Raw genomic sequence first — 17,832 nt, 5'->3', positions numbered from 1 at the left:
TTCTCAAACCTGGCTACACATTAGAATCGCCTGGAAAGCTTTATAAACATACCCATGCAGGAGGCCCTCCCTGAGGTCCTAGTTCAATTCCTTTGCAGTAGTTGCCTGGTATTGATGCAGTTCTTAAAGATCCCCAGGATTCTAATATGCAGCCAGGACAAAGAACCTCTCAGCCTTTTGATTAATGGTCTTCAAATACCTCAACTGAATTCTATTAACTGCCTTTGGAAAATGTAAAGAATAATTTTTAAGGGTGAAATCATAACTCTCATTCAAATATAAAATAAACACATGTCAAAGAGTTTATTTAATTCATTAATTAATGAGGGAAGATGTTACAGTTGGTTCAAAGGAGAATCCAAAGAATAGACAAAATATAAGCCAAGGATCAACAAACTATGGGCCAAATCTAGCCTACCACCTCTTTTTGTACAACCCACAAGCTAAGAATATTTTTAACATTTTTAAAAGGTCGGGGAAAAAAGATTATAATATTTTGTGACATGTAAAAATTATGTGAAATTGAAGTTCGGTGCCCATAAATAAAGTTTTATTGGAACACATCCATGACCATTCATTGACATACAGTCCATGACTACAGCAGTATAGCTGAGTAGTAGCGATAGAGAGTATATGGCCTATAAAACCTAAATTATTACTATCTAGCCCTTTTTCAGAAAATTTTGACAACCTCTGATATAGTTACTGTATTTTTAAGCAAATAATTGCATACCTTCTACATTTGTTTGCTAACCGTTCCCTCCTCCTCCTTCGTTGGGGAAGGGGCCTATAAAGGGGCATCAGTAACAAAAAGTGAGGATCATCAAGGGCCTTATTGGAGGCTGGCTACCATACCATGTAATGTTTTGTGTGCCTTCTACAGTCCCAAATTCACATTTTATTTAATCTTGTTCTTTACTATTTTCATGGATACATTTTCATGGATACATATGAAGTCATAAACAGAAAAAAAAAGTACTGATTATTTGAGTTTTCAACTCAGAAGTGACAAAATACACACATATCTTATCAATAATCTCAGAATAAATAATTCAGAAGCTATCTGAAATTGAACTATGACCGCATTATTAAAAGCTACAATGTGACTGCATGTTAGATCTACATAACAATGACTTCATTTGTCCCAAAATGTCCATTTCATCAGAGAAGATAAACTTGGATTTTGTTAAGGCTGCCAACAAACCTGACCAAGACATAGATGGGCTCTTTTTCCAAAAGCATACTCACGATTTCCTTACCTAGTACTGATTTGAAATTGAAAGCAATTAAAGATCATGTTACACAAAATGAAGAGAGAAAGAAAGAGAGGTGTGATATGGCTCTCAGCTCTGTAGTTTCTACATTATATGAGGAAGTGTTTAAGTCCAATAAGATTTCACAGATTCAGCATTTTTGTTTAGTGAGGGAAGACTGGAAAAAATATGCCTTTTATTGATGGTTTGAGAAAAGAGGAATGCAGCATGTTAAAGTACATAGACATACATATTTCATTCTAATGATAATTACTGGTCAAGCAGACACCCACACTTGCAGCCTTGGGCTGCCTCTCTTAATTACCTATTTCAGTCACCTAAGAAAGACAGAAATAACAGATACATAAAGAACTCCAATAGTTCACATGAAGTAGCAAATGCGGAGTGTATAATTAACTGGGAGCTTAAAAAATGGCTTAAAGTAGGAGGAGAATTTTTTCAGACATCCGAAGCACCTTGTACAGTGCCTAGAACATAAAAGCAAAAAAACCACTTGCTGTTGAGTCAGTTCCAGCACATGGTGACCCCATGCGTGTCAGAGTAGAACTGTACTCCGTAAGATTTTTTGATGGCTGTGATCTTCAGGAAGTAAATCGCCAGGACTTTCTTCCAAGGTGCCTCTGGGTGGATTCAAACTGCAAACCTTTCAGTTAGTAGCTGAGAGCTTAACCATTTGCACCACCAAGGGACTCCTTGCCTAGAACATAACAGGTGCCAAATAAATACTAATTTCCTCCCATCCCATCCTCAATCCTGCCTTCCAAGATTTTAAAAGTAGGATTTTGAAGACATAACCCCATAGAAACCTTTAAGTAAAATAGTAAAAGTGAACAATAAGGTTCTCCAGGGTTTAGAAATTAAATTTCTTACCAATTTCAGTTTAAATCCAGATGTTATCTTACTGTTGTTAATAATAAAGAGCTGGTAGTAAAATATTTTGCTTCTGTGGTGGTTCTGCTCAAGACCTTTATTTAATATGTAAACACATTTGAAATTTCACATTTATTCCAGATAACAAAGGAGCTATCTTTTATCTGAAGAAGTTTACAAAAATCTAAAAATAATATATCAGTCACTTTCTTCCTTGAGGAATATGCTGCGCCCTGGCTAGTTTATCATTTTCTGATATACTTTGAATCTCTAAGTTCAAATTTGTTTGTTTTTAATGTATCAGAAAATTTTTCTTCTGTCATAGCTTTGAGTACTTCCTGTTCATTTGTTCTGTTCTCTTATTTGAGAATATGAATTAAAAAATGTTGGATGTCCTTTGTCTTTCTTCCACATTTATCATCTTTTCTATAATCAGTTTCTTATCTTTATTACATATATATAAAGATATATATAATTTTTTAATAATTTCTTAAAGCCTGTCATGACTGACCTTGACTCCCTTCAATCATGTTTATTCCATCTTTTTATTTTTTTAATAAAATAACACATAATTTAAAGAGTCAAATAGGTTTTTCCCTACTCCTCCTGCTTAGTGCAGCTAAAAATCCTGGACCTCATATATAAAATAAACTGTTTTATATGTAATTCCTATCCTTGGGGACAGGGAATTTTATCTGTTTTGTTCACTGAAGTATCCCAGCACCTGGAACAATGATTTATATATTGTAAGCTCTCAATATCTATTTAATAAATGAATGACTAATAAACACTTATTTTCTATCTCCATAATATTCCAAAATGGAAGGACTAACTTTCTTGTTACTGTAAATAAGGATGGAGCCCTAGTGGCGCAGTGATTAAGAGCTCAGGCTGCATAACGAAAAGCAGCTGTTCGAATTACTAGGTGCTCCTTGGAAACTGTATGGGGCAGTTCTACCCTGTCCTATAGGGTTGCTAGGAGTCAGAATCAACTTAACAGCAATGAATTTTTGTTTTTAATACATATAAATATGGATGGATTTGTATGATATGGAATTAAAAACTAGCTGGTTATGCACTTGAAGATCAAGGTGGACCGTGGAATTTCTTCTTTTTTAGATCTCTTAACATGAAAAAGCCAGCCACTTGATTTAGTGTTTATGTGTAACCTTTCCTAGTAGCATTTAAGGAGCCTTGATCTGTGCTGACTCTCACGCCCTGCTTTGTCCTTCTCTGGCTATCCTTATGGATGGCTTCTGGCTCGCCTCATTTTCACCTTTGAAGCTTGTCTCATCTGGGCTTCAGTGCATCTTAAGCTTGGACCTGAGTTCACCTAGTTTAGGTCAGACCATTGTATCTGTGGCTCTTGCCTTTGGACAGGTACCCTACCCAGGAAGTATCCAAAATAATCATTTACACTTAGCAGCCCAGGCTCTAACCAGCACCGTCACGACTCACGCATACATATAAACATACCCCCACAACATCATGGCAACTGCTACACATCCTCTAGAATAACAGCTAAGAAACCAATTTATTTAGAGTCTATTTATTTTGCGTATTTCATGATGAAATAAATGGCTTTAGCTTTTAGTGCTTGAGTTTCTGATTATAGTATAAAAAACCATTGTTGTTGGAATGGCATATGTTGCTGCCATGTGTAATTCTTATGTAAGAATCGTATGAAAACATAATTATTTGAAGCACAGTTATAAGTGGTGATAAGGTTTGGATGACATTTCTATTTCAAAAGTCTTGACCATAGCCAAGTTGCTTCAATCTTAAGCCAAAAGAGAGTGGGGAAAAAAAAAAAAAAAAAAACCCATTGCCATCGAGTCAATTCTGACTTAGAACGACCCTCCAGGACAGAGTAGAATTGCCCCATATGGTTTCCAAGGAGTACCTGGTGGATTCAAACTGCCAACCTTTTGGTTAGCAGCTGTAGCTCTTAACCACTAAGCCACCAGGGTTTCCCAAAAGAGAGTGGAATGAGCCTTTAAAGTTACATTAAGTAGATCTGTTAGATTCAGCAAATGAAAACACAGGATGCCCAGCTAAATTTGAATTTCAGATAAATAACAAATTTTTTTTAGTATAAATACATCCCAATGGGCATCCTGTATTTCACCTGGCAACCTAACATTTAAATAGTTAACTGTTCTATCAGTGAAATAAGTTGGTTAGGTTTATTGTGAATGTGAACAATTAACGTTAACAGGCCACAAAGCGAAGGGGTTAGAAATTCATTTTTGCCGGTTGATGACATAATGCAGCAGCCTATGTTTAGTTGATAAAAGTCTATACAGTGCTACAGGTTTGAGTAATGAGATTCTGGCCCAGGAGCTGAATGAAGACATCTGTTACTGTGCTTCTTGTCTCAGATTTCCCTGACCCTCAATTATTTGTAGAAGCCAGAGATCACGCCATAGGAACAGAAATCCAAACACATTTTCACGTGGCACAAAGAAGTCAAATCAAATCACTGATAACACTTGAAGCCTTTCAGTTTACTCATCCCACTTCCTTCCATGGAGATGTGAATGAAACTACAAGTGTACATCCAGAAAGCGCTTAGGTGTTAGGAGATATCGGTTCTGGCAGTTGAGTGAATTATGGGTAGACACACCTAGACAACCCTCCTTAAGTGAGAGAAAAGAGGGCGCTTCTCTGAAATCTGGGCATAACGCACCAACGGGCAGGCTTTATTTTAGGAAAGTAATAAAACTAATATAATTTCACCTTTCAGAGCAGTTTATTACTTGGTGTTTCAGTATTGGTGATTGCACTGTAGTAAATAGCTGACAGAGAGTCCAAAGATTGTATCTGCCTCCAGACAGTCCCTTCATCATGCTTAGCATTTGGATTTCAACAGCACTTTCCCTCATATTTGCCAAAATGCCACCGAAACATTCACAGAAAACTCCCTGTTTTGATCTACCTAGTGCCTTAAATATAGTCAGTGGCCTGGATCTAAGTTTATTGAAATAATAATCATCCAATCTCTTTCATCTGAAAGCTTCATATAACCTCTTTCTTAGTTCATAAATCTTTACAGGATTTTAATTTTTTGCACAAAAAAGGAAGTGGACTTCAGTAGAAAGCAATGCAGAAATTATCAGAAAATAATGTAAAAGTGACAAAGCCCTTAAATATTATCAAATACTTAGGAAGTTGTTTGGTCAATATAGAGGTCCCTAGGTGGCACAAACGGTTACGTGCTTGACTACTAGCCAAAAGTTTGGCTGTTCAAGCCCACACAGAGGCATCACAGGAAACAGCCTGGTGATCTGCTTCAGAAAGGTCCCAGCCTTGAAAGCCCTGTGGGGCAGTTCTGTTCTGAAGACATGGATTTGTCATGAGTCGGAATTAATTCAACAGCAACTAATAACAACAACACGGCCAATATAAAGTTCAGTATGTGTGTCACCCACACCTTTACATTCACAAATATCATCTGCAAATTGGCAGATTATTCAGTGAGATTATCCAATTTTGGAAAACTACCAAAATGGGATAACTGGGGTCCAAAAAAATTCAATTGCATAAAATGCAAGATTGCATTACTGGAAGGTGAATAAAATGAGTGGACAAAACTGTGTACAGCTAGCTGTCTTGGACATCTGGTGGGCCAGGGGTATGATTCAAATCTATTCCAATGCCAGCTAGAGTATGGCACCACCTGGTGACCTGGTCAGTTCGCATGACCTGTCCCCAGGTATGTTCTGTCTGGCTTGGCAGTAATTCCACCCATTCTAGGTAGTTGGTGCTCTTTTCTTTAGTCTCCTCTATCCAGAGAGATTGGACCTAAATAAAGCTGGGGCACAGGGACCCATCCTCTATTTGCCTAGGATTGGACATAGGACTGCCTGCCATTTCTATATCAATCTGTCATTTTTTAAAATATGACCTTTAAAATGGCCAGGGCAAACTCTATATATTTTTAAAGCCAAATCTAACTTTGGATTTTCTTTTTCTCTTCTCTTTCTGCTCTTTGGGGAATGCCTGGTCATAATGAAATTGGTCTCAGGACCTTCCCCCACAGACAGTTCTTGGTCTCCACCTGCTACGGTGGAGGCCTCTGACTCACAACCAGAGACTCTACCTTTCTTTACGGGATCAAGGGTCTTCTCCCTGACTGATCAAAGTGCCACAGACATAATGGCCACTGACCCAACAGCATTTGTGCCAGGGATAACCATCCCCACTGACGATTACGCTGCCATCAGCCAATCTGCTATAGAAATTTCACATTCTCCTGCATTTTCAAAAGACAGCAGATTGAGTACAGACAACCAGTATACAGTCAGAGATCTAGATGAAATGGGCCTGTCCAACACTGCTGCCTTGTCTGAGGTACCAAGACACAGTGGATATGTTTCTACCCCAGGTCATTTCTTGGAGAATACCACTCCCGTCCCAGCTTTACAGTATATCACCACTAGATCTATGACCATCGCTCCCAAGGGCCAAGAGCTGGTAGTGTTCTTCAGTCTGCGTGTTGCTAACATGCCCTTCTCCAACGACCTGTTCAACAAGAGCTCTCTGGAATACCAAGCTCTGGAGCAACGATTCACTCAGCTGGTGAGTCAGCACCACTTACTCTCCTATTGGAGACTTGTTTCTTTTTTGTTGTTGTCCTTACATCATAATGTAATGACTGGCTGTATTAAGCAATGCAGGTTAGAAGAGACAAACCTGTGGGACCACTGTTGCTGAAGGCATTCAGCTAGAGTGTTGAGATGGATTCTGATCCACTCAGACAAGTGAGCTCTGTGGTGGAAGTACAGCCTAATGCGAACAAATATACCTAAAATCTTTTCAATATGGTCTTCCCTAACTTAGTTTACCCAGGAATAACACATAGCCACTCAAGTACTGAACTTGGAATTTAAAAAGAGTGCGAGTGGGCTTTTCCTAAGTTGTAATGCCACAAGCTTCTTTCCAGCCATTTGACCAAAGAAAACAAATCTAGTGTGGCCTTGCAAAAATAAGGCAGAGAGTTCAGGTACAAAGGGCTTCTTTTTTATTTCCCTTTAAGTTCTCATAAACCTAAAAAATGGCTAATGTGCTTATCATCCCTGATCGCTAACAAAGAAAATGAAAAGATGATCATGATGACATGTATCTTAGATATAAAACACCCAAAAGCGCACGTTTATTCTGTTTCTGTATGTACAATAAGAAATACATATAAAATAAGGAATGCTGGACTATTTGACACCTTACACACAATAATGGGCAATTAATGTAAATTACATAGTGCATATCTTACAGAGTACTGAATTTCTGAGAATAACAGGAAAAAATATTTGTATGATTCATGTAATTTAATTATACAAATTAAAATTTACATAAAAGCTAATTTATTCAAATGAACCTTTACTGTAAAGTACTTTCTCTAATTTTCCCACCCCCACAATGGGGTGAGTACACATTAGAAGAGTCCCAGTGAATAGTCCCAGTGAACGAGGCCCAGGTGTATTAATTAGGGTATATGCTAACCTGCCATAGTACAGATACCAAGAATATAGAAGCTTAAATAAGATACAATTTAATTTCTCTTTCATTTGATGGCCTGATGGGACACTTCTGCTCTATAATGTCATCCAAGAATCCACACTCTTTCCTTCCTATAACTCTGCCAACCCTAAGGGTGTTGTCCACATCCACATGGTCAAAGCTGGTTCAGCAGCACATGCCTGTTTCCCCTCATGAGAGGGAGTAAAGAGAGGAAACCCAAGGCAAGCCATTTCCTTATAAGCAAGTGATACCAAAGTGGCTCACATCACTTCCGCTCCTGTCCCATTGGTGGGACCTAGTAACATGGCCACATCTTGATGCAAGGAGGCTGGGAAATGTGGTCTCTAGATAGGCAGCCCATTTCCCAGGAAGAACAGGAGAATGGATTTGGGGGAAGGGGAAAGCTAGTAGTCTGCACATTAGGTGAAGACTTGGAGTTCCTACCAGAGGCCAAAGCATTGCTAAGGGACAAAGAACGAGACAAGTCAAAGTAAGTAAGAGAAAATCAAGGAAGAGTTGATTTAGGAACGGGGGAAAAAAAAAAAAAGTCTTACATTTTGTATACGATTTCATTTTATTTTCATAATAACTTTGTAACAGGGATATTAGACTATGGGTCAGAATCAGACAGCCAAAATTTGGGTGGGGTGGGGACAGCAACAAAGATAAAGCAGGTCTGGGCCAAACCTGGGAGGATACAGCTTGCATCTTTGTGCTCTTTGGGTGCTCAGGTGTGTGGTTCTTGACTGAGAGGGCTAACTTGCAGAGCCAGGGACAAGTAAATGTTTAGAATATTTCTGAAAAATGGTCTCAAAGATGGCTGTACCTTACAAGAGGTAGGTATGGTAAACTGAAACAAAATCCCCTGGAGCACATTTTTGAGATTACTAAATTGTAGCTTGGAAGGGGTTTCTAAGGAACCACATTTTCCTCCCCCTTCCAGTTCAGATCGGTGGTTATGGGGCTTAGTAAAAGTCACACAGCTGGTTAAGGACAGTTCCAGGACCGGTACCCAAGGTTCTTAACTGCCAGTTCCCTGTTATTTCCACTGTCCTGCATTTGCATTGACCATGAAACATATCCTGCATAGACAGACAGGCTGATGCTTAACTGTTGTTTATTTCAATAGGTCATTTCAAATTGGTTGCTTCCAAACGGATGTCCCATTTGCGCAGGCATAGGTCAGTCTACTCCTGGGCTCGGCTTGGAACATGTGTTTATTTACTGGACTCTTTTAAATAACTGAACCTGACGTTCTAGCTTGGATGACAGCATTGACCTGGGTTTTTGTTTTTTAATCCTCTGTTCTCACAATTCATCATGAAGAAAATCACTGCCCATCTATCTCAATATACGAATAGGAAGGTAGAAACATGGAACATAATCACTGCAAACAGATCATTAAATAGTGATGTTCTGGTCTCACATTAAATCCAAATACAAAAAATAAAGAGGAAGTGAGATTTATGCCTCAGATAATAAAAAGTGAGCAAGATGAAATCAGCAGCAGCTGAGCACTTACAGCGTCGTTAAGAATAAACCATCTTTTATTTTGCAGCTGGTTCCGTATCTACGATCCAATCTTACGGGATTTAAGCAACTCGAAATACTTAACTTCAGAAATGGGAGTGTGATTGTGAATAGTAAAATGAGGTTTGCTAAGTCGGTGCCATATAACCTGACCAAGGCCGTGCACAGGGTCTTGGAGGATTTTCGTTCTGCTGCAGCCCAACAACTTGATCTGGAAATAGACAACTACTCTCTCGACATTGAACCAGGTAAAAGTGTCCAACTCAGAAAGTTGTTTTTGGTTGTTTTATTGTTGTTGTTTTTCAAGCCTGCAGTTCAACTATCAGGCCAGAAAAACACCAATAAAATCATACTTGACAGAATAACATTCCAGAAGCTATAACTAACTAACCAACCAGCTGCCATCGAGTAGAGCCTGACTCATGGAGACAGTATGTGTATCAGAGTAGAACTGTGTTCCACCGGGTTTCCAAGAACTGATTTCTGAAGCAGATTGCCAGACCTTTCTTTCAAGGCACCTTCAGATTGACTCAAACCTTCAACCTTTTTGTTAGCAGCCAAGAACCTTAACCATTTGCTTTACCCAAGGATTCCTCAGAAGTTATTAAAAAGTAGGGTTCTAAAACAGGTGTGTTAAAGTTTTTCTACATCAAAAACAAAGAACAAGCACACCTCTCACTTCACAATCTCAGAGCTTTAATTACCCCTCAGAACTAAACTTCTGCTATGTTTGGGAAATATATGTATATAAAAAATGTAGCCCACAGGCAAACTAATTTACATTCTGCTAGAAGTCAAGAGCATCTTCTCAGTGAACTGCAACAACTGGGGTCTCCTACCTAAGAAAACTTCCAATCACATGTCAGAATGGCTTCTTCACCGCATAATTCAAGATGAAACGGGCAGCTTCAGAATTTAAGCCTGGAAAAAAGTCACTTCACCATCACCAAAGAAAGAAAATAATTTCCCCTCCCAATCATATACCCTAGATCAGTTTCCATGTGCAGATTAAAACAAAGAAAAATTAGATGTGCAGAAAACCCTTAAAGATAATGAGGTTTTAGACTGAACTTACATAATTGAAAGTAAACATTTGTTCCAATAATAAAACTTAGTGTATGTACCACTGTAACCAGCTGCGCCCAAATTGGGAACTGTTTCTACCATTAGATTCAAAATTCCGTTTTGTAACTAACTGAAGGAAGTTTTTTTTTAATCCCAGGAGAGCAAGGGGAAAGGCTCCAGACCGACTGCCAAGGAGACCTTCCAGTCGGGGTCAAAATAAAGCTTCCTAATTGGCTATGAATTAGTGAAGTGAATCTTTAACACCCTCTGGCTCTCCTTGGATTAACAATGAAGGCAGAAGGAAATGGCCTTGGGCAAAATGCAAACCAAAAGGCTCAGCTGGGACACACTTATCTTTCACAGAGCTGGGCTTTCAGCAACTTGAAAAAAAAATGTTCTTGCTTTAGTAAACAGGATCATTAAAAAGACAGAGAGGCCTTAGGCACTGAGCCTGGGAGTCCTAACCTCCACACAGGGGCCGCTAAGAAAGCTAAGAAAATTAAAGACTACCAAAACGCAAGGGTCCCTGTGAGGCAGAATGTACTCGCCAGCAGTGGCTTTAAATGCTAGTAAGTTACTGCCTCTCTCCTGAAAACTGCCTTGGAACTGAGAAAGAACTGGGGAGTCCCTGCCAGTTAGGAAGAGGAGACCAGTTCCTTCAATCAACTGATAAAAAAATAACAGGAAGTAGAGTCCCTGGGTGGTGTAAAGAGTTAAGAATTTGACTACTAACCAAAAGGTTGGTGGTTCAAACCCACCCAGAGCTGCCTTGGAAGAAAGGCCTGGTGATCTGCATCCGAAAGCTCACAGCCTTGAAAACCCTATGAAGCACAGTTCTACTCTGCAACGCATGGGGTTGCTATGAATTGGAATTGACTCTGCAGCAAGTAAACCAAAAAAAAACCAAACCCACTGCTATCGAGTCGATTCCGACTCATAGCGACTCTACAGGACAGAGTAGAACTACCCCATAGAGTTTCCAAGGAGGGCCTGGCGGATTTGAACTACTGACTTCTTGGTTAGCAGCCGCAGCACTTAACCACTACACCACCAGGGTTTACAGCAAGTAGGGTCTGCAGCAAGTAGTTATGGTTAAATGGGAAGAACCTGGAAAGCGTAAGAGAGGCAAAGTAAAGAAACGCAGTAAGGTGTAAAGCCCATTCACCTTCCTTCCTCCCTCAGAGAGCTGACAGTCTACTTAGGGACCCATGCAGCAATATAAGGACCTAAGGTGAGGCAGGGGAGGTACAGACAGGCTTCTCAATGTAGGTGCCTCTTGAGCTGTTGTTGTTAGCTGCTGTCGAATCAGCTCTGACTCATGAAATGCTGCCCAGTCCTGTGCCATCCCCCATGATCTGTTGCAGATCCAGCTGCTGTAATCCATAGAATTTTCATTGGATGCCTTTTGGAAGCAGATGGCCAAATCTTTCTTCCTAGTCCATTTTAGTCTGGAAGCTCCACTGAAACGTGTTCAGCATGACAGCAACACACAGATCTCAACGGACAGATGGGTGGTGGCTGCACATGAGGTACACGGACAGGGGAACTGAACCCTGGTCTCCCACAAAAAAGGCGAGAGTTCTACCATTGAACCACCAACTCCCCTACCTCTTGAGTACTGCCTTGGAAATCTGTGGGAAGCTGGTAGTGCATTGCGAGGGTTAAGTTCAGAGCGCGGATGATGCAGGCAGGAAGCGCAGCAGAGCAATGGCCTTGGCGGTCTGTAGTCCTGACTGTGAACCCTGTTTGCTGACAGTGGAGTGTTAACTATCTAAAAGAAATTTCTACAACTGGAAAATGCAGATAGTAACTGAGAGAATGTTTACAACACTTAGCATGGTGCTTGAGGCATTTTAGGTGCCTAATGTTACCTAGTGGAGCCCTGGTGGCACAGTGGTTAAGCGCTTGGCTGCCAACTAAAAGGTCGGTGGTTTGAATTCACCAGCCGTTCTGCAGAGAAAGATGTGGCAGTTGGCTTCCATAAAGATTTATAGCCTTGGAAACCCTATGCAGCAGTTATACTCTGTTCTATGGAGTCACTCTGAGTTGGAATCAGCTGGACGGCAACTAGTTTTTTTGTTCATGGGTTTGTTATTTTGTTTGTTGAATGTTGCTGAGTTATAATTATAATATCATTATTAACTTCACTAAGTAATAATTTCTGAAGCTTTATCTGTGTAAGGCACCAGTGAGAACAATGAAAAGTAGCATGACAAGGTGTTTATGTGGGGGCTGAAGCCGAAATTATTATTATGGTGGTGTAGTGGTTAAGAGTTTGGCTGCTAACCAACAAGTCACCAATTCAAATCCACCATCCACTCCTTGGAAACCCTATGGGGCAGTTCTACTCTGTCCTATAGGGTCACTATGAGTCAAAATTGACTCAACAGCCTCGAGTTTGGTTTGTTTTTAATTTCCTGTGAATGGACGTCATTGTAGCTTTTTCTCTAAGAAGCCAACAGCAAGCCATAGAAATGATTTGTGCTACATCAGTTTCAGTCCATGATGGAGACAAACTTAAGCTAAGCTAAACTACCAAAGGATGCCTCCAGGCTGCCCTGTGGATTGTGGAGTAGCATGCCATATTTGTACTTGGAATGGTGGAACAATAGGGGAAAGTCAAGGAGCACTGGAAATAATAGATACAATCAACTCTTCCTGGCAACATGGGAAATTACCTGCCTGCTTCATAGAGGTAGCCTGAGCCTGAGGCAGCTCAAAAAATTTTCAGAGTAGACATGGCTAAAACCAGTAGCAGCAGTGAAGCTAAAGAAATACCTATTAAATGAATGAATGGTAATTCATGGTATCTACAGGGGTGATGGCGCCTTGGGGGCACAGTGGTTAAAAGCTCAGCAGCTAACCAAAAGGTCGGCAGTTCAAACTACCAGCCACTCCTTGGAAACCCTATGGGGCAGTTCTACTCTGTCCTATAATTCATAGGGTCACTATCAATCAGAATCAACTCAAAGGCAACAACGGGTTTGGCTTTTTTGGTTTGAATACAGGGTTGATACTTCCACTCAACTTTTATGGGAACTGATGGTCCATACTCTATTCCTCTGGATACCTGAAGAATGAGAAAACTTGAGTTTTTAATACATTAAAAACTCACAGAATAATGAATGGAAGAGTCCTGCCAGGAAATGGCTGGGGAAAGCCAGCTGAGTAGTGCATGAACCAAAGGGTTTTAGAATAGCAGGATTAGAAAGCCAAATATGAATTTCACAAAAGTTAAAAATCAACAATGAGCTTTATTTATTCCCCTATATAAATGACAATGGATAAATCCAATAGCTAAAATGGATCGATCCAATCTCCTGTTTACAGTGAGAAGCTATGGTGCCAATCTGCCCTCAATTTCCAGTCAAGAGGGAGCACGGAAGGAAGAAGGCTGGACCAGGCAGGAAGGGACAGGCAAGAAGTGAGGGTGGACACAGTGGATAGACACAGACTAAGTGGGCTTCCTCACTCACAGCCTGGGATCCTAGCTTAGTCATTTCACCCAAGGCAAAGAGCAGATTCACTCATATAACCAGCAAGTGGACCTTGGCCATCTTCTACATGCTTAATCGAATAATAAGCATTTATCAACTGCAGTATAACATGTCTGTATATGAAAATTGGTCTCTGCCCAAAGGAACTTGTAGTGTATGGCTGAAAACAGACCTTAGAATTATGCTGGGATCAAGCCTATTTCTTTTTCACTCTAAAGATTTTTAATGTGCACCTTCTGTCATGCCCTAGAGGTTTGGGAGTCACTAAGAAATGGTCAGGCACCAGGCTGGCAGTTCTGGTAGCACCACGGAGGAAAGACCTGGCGATCTGCTTCCATAGATTTGTTGTTGTTGCTAGTTGCCCTCGACTGCGACTCATGGGAACCTCATGCCAAGAAAACCCTAAGGAACAGTTCTACTCTGTAATGCATGAGGTCCCATGAGTCAAAATCAACTGATGGCAATGGGTTTTTTTTAAGGGGTGGTTCCATAGTGAAAAGAGCACTGAATGTTCTTTTAAATTACATTTTCTTGGGGCCAGATAGCCTGAACAGAAGAGAAAAGCTAGAAGTACAGATAAATGTAAAGAATCCTAGTCATTCCAGGCTGTTCTCAGGGCAGTAAGGCCTGCGGTGGTGGGTGGTGGTGAGGGCTGAGCAGCCTGCAGCAGCCACAAAGACAACTAGCAGCAGGGCTGAGAAGGCAGGACGGGTGGGACACACGGCCACTTAGGTGCTGATGGCAGCTATATGAGCTACCACTGGAGGGTGGTGTCTGCTGAAGAGAAGGAGGTAGGTCCCAAGAGCATGTGGTGGGGGCTGCCACGGCAGTTACTCAAGAGGCCAGTTGACAAGGGCTCTTGGAAGGTTAGCATCTGACCCTTCACTGATGGCAATGGAGCTGAGGAAGTGGTAGACTCTGGTGGGGGGAGATGACAGGTCTCAGGTGGGTCTGGGCCTGGGGCTGTACCTCTGAGTCTTGTGTATAGTTTTTTCTTTCAGAATTGAAATTTATCAACAATAACATGTGTTAGCACTTCATTTAAATGTTTGGACCTTACCTTTGGTTTCCAAAGCTTTTTCATATACAGTAAAACCTGTGAAAGCCAGAACCTGTGTAAGGGAAAACCTGTTGGAGAAGGGAAACTCAAATATTTTCCACTAAAAGGAGCAAAAACTTTCCCATCAAAGGTGAAAACTTTTGAGAAGCAGAAGAACAAGGCAGTCCCATCGAATGCCAGCTCTCACAGGTTTCATTGTATGTTTGCACTGAAGATATGATTTTTATCATCATCCTGGGAAGTAACAGCTATTTTGATCTCTGCTTTACAGATGAGAATATGGAAGCTCGTGAACTTTCATATTTTTTTCTTAATTTTATTGTGTTTTAGGTGAAAGTTTACAGTGCAAATGAGTTTTTCATTCAAAAATGTATACACAAATTGTTTTGTGACATTGGTTTTAATTCCTACAATGTGCCAACACTCTCCCCCTTTCCACCCCAGGGGCTCCCCGTGTCCATTCACCCAATTTTCCTGTCCTTTCCCACCTTCTTGTCTTTGCTTTTGGGCAGGTACTGCTCATTTGGTCTCCTATACTCCTATACTGAACTAAGAAGCACGTTCCTCATGTGTGTTATTGTTTGTTTTATAGGCCTGTCTAATCTTTGGCTGAAAAGGTGGACTTCGGGAGTGGCTTCAGCTCTAAGTTAGCAAGGTGTCCCGGGGCCATAGTCTTGGGGGTCCCTCCAGTCTCTGTCAGACCAGTAAATCTGGTCTTTTTCATTAATTTGAATTTTGTTCTACATTTTTCTCCCACTCTGTCCAGTACCCTCCATTGTGATCCCTGTCAGAGCAGTCAATTGTGGTAGCCAGGCACCATCTATTTCTTCTGGGCCCAAGCTGGTAGAGGTCGTGGTTCATGTGGTCTATTAGTCCTTTGGGCTAATCTTCTCCTTGTGTCTTTGGTTTTCTTCATTCTCCTTTGCTCCGGACATGATGGGACCGATAGACGTATTTTAGATGGCTACTCACAAGCCTTTAAGACCCCAGATACTACTCACTAAAAGTAGGATGTAGAACATTTTCTTTATGAACTATATTTTGCCAATTGATCTAAATATCCCCCAAGACCATGGTCCCCAGACCTCAGCCCCAGTAACTCTGTCCCTCAAGCTGTTTGGATGTGTCTAGGAAGCTTCTTTATATTGTGCGTTGTCTTTCCTTTTGCCAAATTTAACAATTGTCTACTATCTAGTTAGTAATTTTCCCTCCCCACCCACCCCTCCCTCATAACCATCAAAGACCGTTTTTTTCTGTGTGTAAACCTTTTCTTAGGTTTTTATAATAGTGGTCTCATGCGATATTTGTCCTTTTATGATTGACTTATTTCACTCAGCATAATGCCCTCCAGATTCATACAAGTTGTGAGATGTTTCACAGATTCATTATTCTTTATTTTTGCAGAGTATTCCATTGTGTGTATGTACCATAATTTGTTTATCCATTCATCTGTTGACAGACACTTAGGTTGTTTCCGTCTTTTTGCTGTTATGAATAATGCTGCAATGAACATGGGTGTGCTTAAGACTACTGTGTGATGGCTCTCATTTCTCTAGGATACATTCCTAGGAGTGGGATTGCTAGATCATATGGTATTTCTATTTCTAGCTCTTTGAGTAGGCACCGCATCATTTTCCATAGTGGTTGTACCATTTTACATTCCCACCAGCAGTGCATAAGAGTTACAATCTCTCCACAACCTCTCCAATAATTGTTATTTTCTGTCATTTTTTATTAGTGCTAGTAATGTCACGGTGAGATGATATCTCATTGTAGTTTTGATTAGCATTTCTCTAATGGCTAATGATTGTAAGCGTTTCCTCACATGTCTGTTAGTCTCCTGAATGTCTTCTTTGGTGAAGCGTCTGTTCATATCCTTTGCTCATTTTTTAATTGGATTTGTCTTTCTGTTGTTGAGATAGTGAAGTCTTCTACAGATTTTAGAGATTAGACCCTTGTTGGATATGTCATAGCCAAATTTTTTTCCTAGTCTGTAGGTTCTCTTTTTACTCTTTTGGTGAAGTCTTTTGATGAGTATAAGTGTTTGATTTTCAGGGGCTCCCAGTTACCTAGTTTATCTTCTGGTGTTTGTGCATTGTTAGTTATGTCTTATATTCCCTTTATTCCATGTATTAGAGGTCCTAGTGTTGTCCCTATTTTTTCTTCCATGATCTTTATCGTTTCAGGTTTTATATGTAGGTCTTTGACCCATTTTGAGTCAGTTTTTGTGTATGGTATGATATACAGATCCTATTTCATTTTTTTACAGATGGATACCCTGTTTTGCCAGAACCATTTGTTAAAGAGACCATCTTTTCCCCATTTAAAGGACTTTGGTTCTTTGTCAAAGATCACCTAACCATAGGTGGATGGATTTACCTCTGGGTTCTCGATTCTGTTCCATTGGCCTATATGCCTGTCACTGTACCAGTACTGGGTTGTTTTGACTGTATAGTAGGTTCTGAGATCAAGTAGTGTGAGGCCTCCTACTTTGTTCTGTTTCTTCAGTAATGCTTTGCTTATCCAGGGCCTTTTTCATTTCCATATAAAGTTGATGAGTTTTTCCATCTCATTAAAGTATGTTATTGGTATTCGGATCAGGATTATATTATATCTTATAGATGACTTTGGGTAGAACTGACATTTTCACAATGTCTCAGTTCTTAACCAATGCGCTACCAGGGCTCTTTTTATTTGTACCCATACAAAAAACCTGAGTCATTGCTATACTCCTCAACAATTTCTCCTATACTCATAAACACTTTCTCTACCCAGTCAGAAATCATCCCTGGTTGATTATATATCCTAACCCTCCACTGTCTGCCCCTCTTCTCCATCCCCACTGCTGCCCCCAAAGGTAGCACAGACCCCTGTCCTCTCTACCTGAATCAGGATAACACCCTCTTTTTTCCTCTGACCTCCTGAGATCCGTTCTCCTCATGCGATCAGAGCAATCTATGAAACTAACAAATCTGACTCTTCATTATTATTTATTCAACAAATATGTATTGAGTAC

The 17,832-nt window shown here is 40.3% G+C and overlaps 1 protein-coding gene across 1 annotated transcript in view; it reads left to right on the top strand.

Moving 5' to 3' along the window:
- Nucleotides 1-17,832, top strand: part of IMPG1 (interphotoreceptor matrix proteoglycan 1) — a 127,567-nt gene that overhangs the window by 85,619 nt on the left and 24,116 nt on the right. Inside the window, exons 13-14 of the mRNA XM_049873820.1 lie at nt 6,187-6,725; nt 9,223-9,442. Coding sequence (XP_049729777.1) covers nt 6,187-6,725; nt 9,223-9,442 — 759 coding nt within the window. The remainder of the gene's footprint in view (nt 1-6,186; nt 6,726-9,222; nt 9,443-17,832) is intronic.

This window comes from Elephas maximus, chromosome 1 (genome assembly GCF_024166365.1).
Source record: "Elephas maximus indicus isolate mEleMax1 chromosome 1, mEleMax1 primary haplotype, whole genome shotgun sequence".
NCBI classification, from domain to species: domain Eukaryota; kingdom Metazoa; phylum Chordata; class Mammalia; order Proboscidea; family Elephantidae; genus Elephas; species Elephas maximus.
This window is presented reverse-complemented; position numbering and strand designations above follow the sequence as displayed.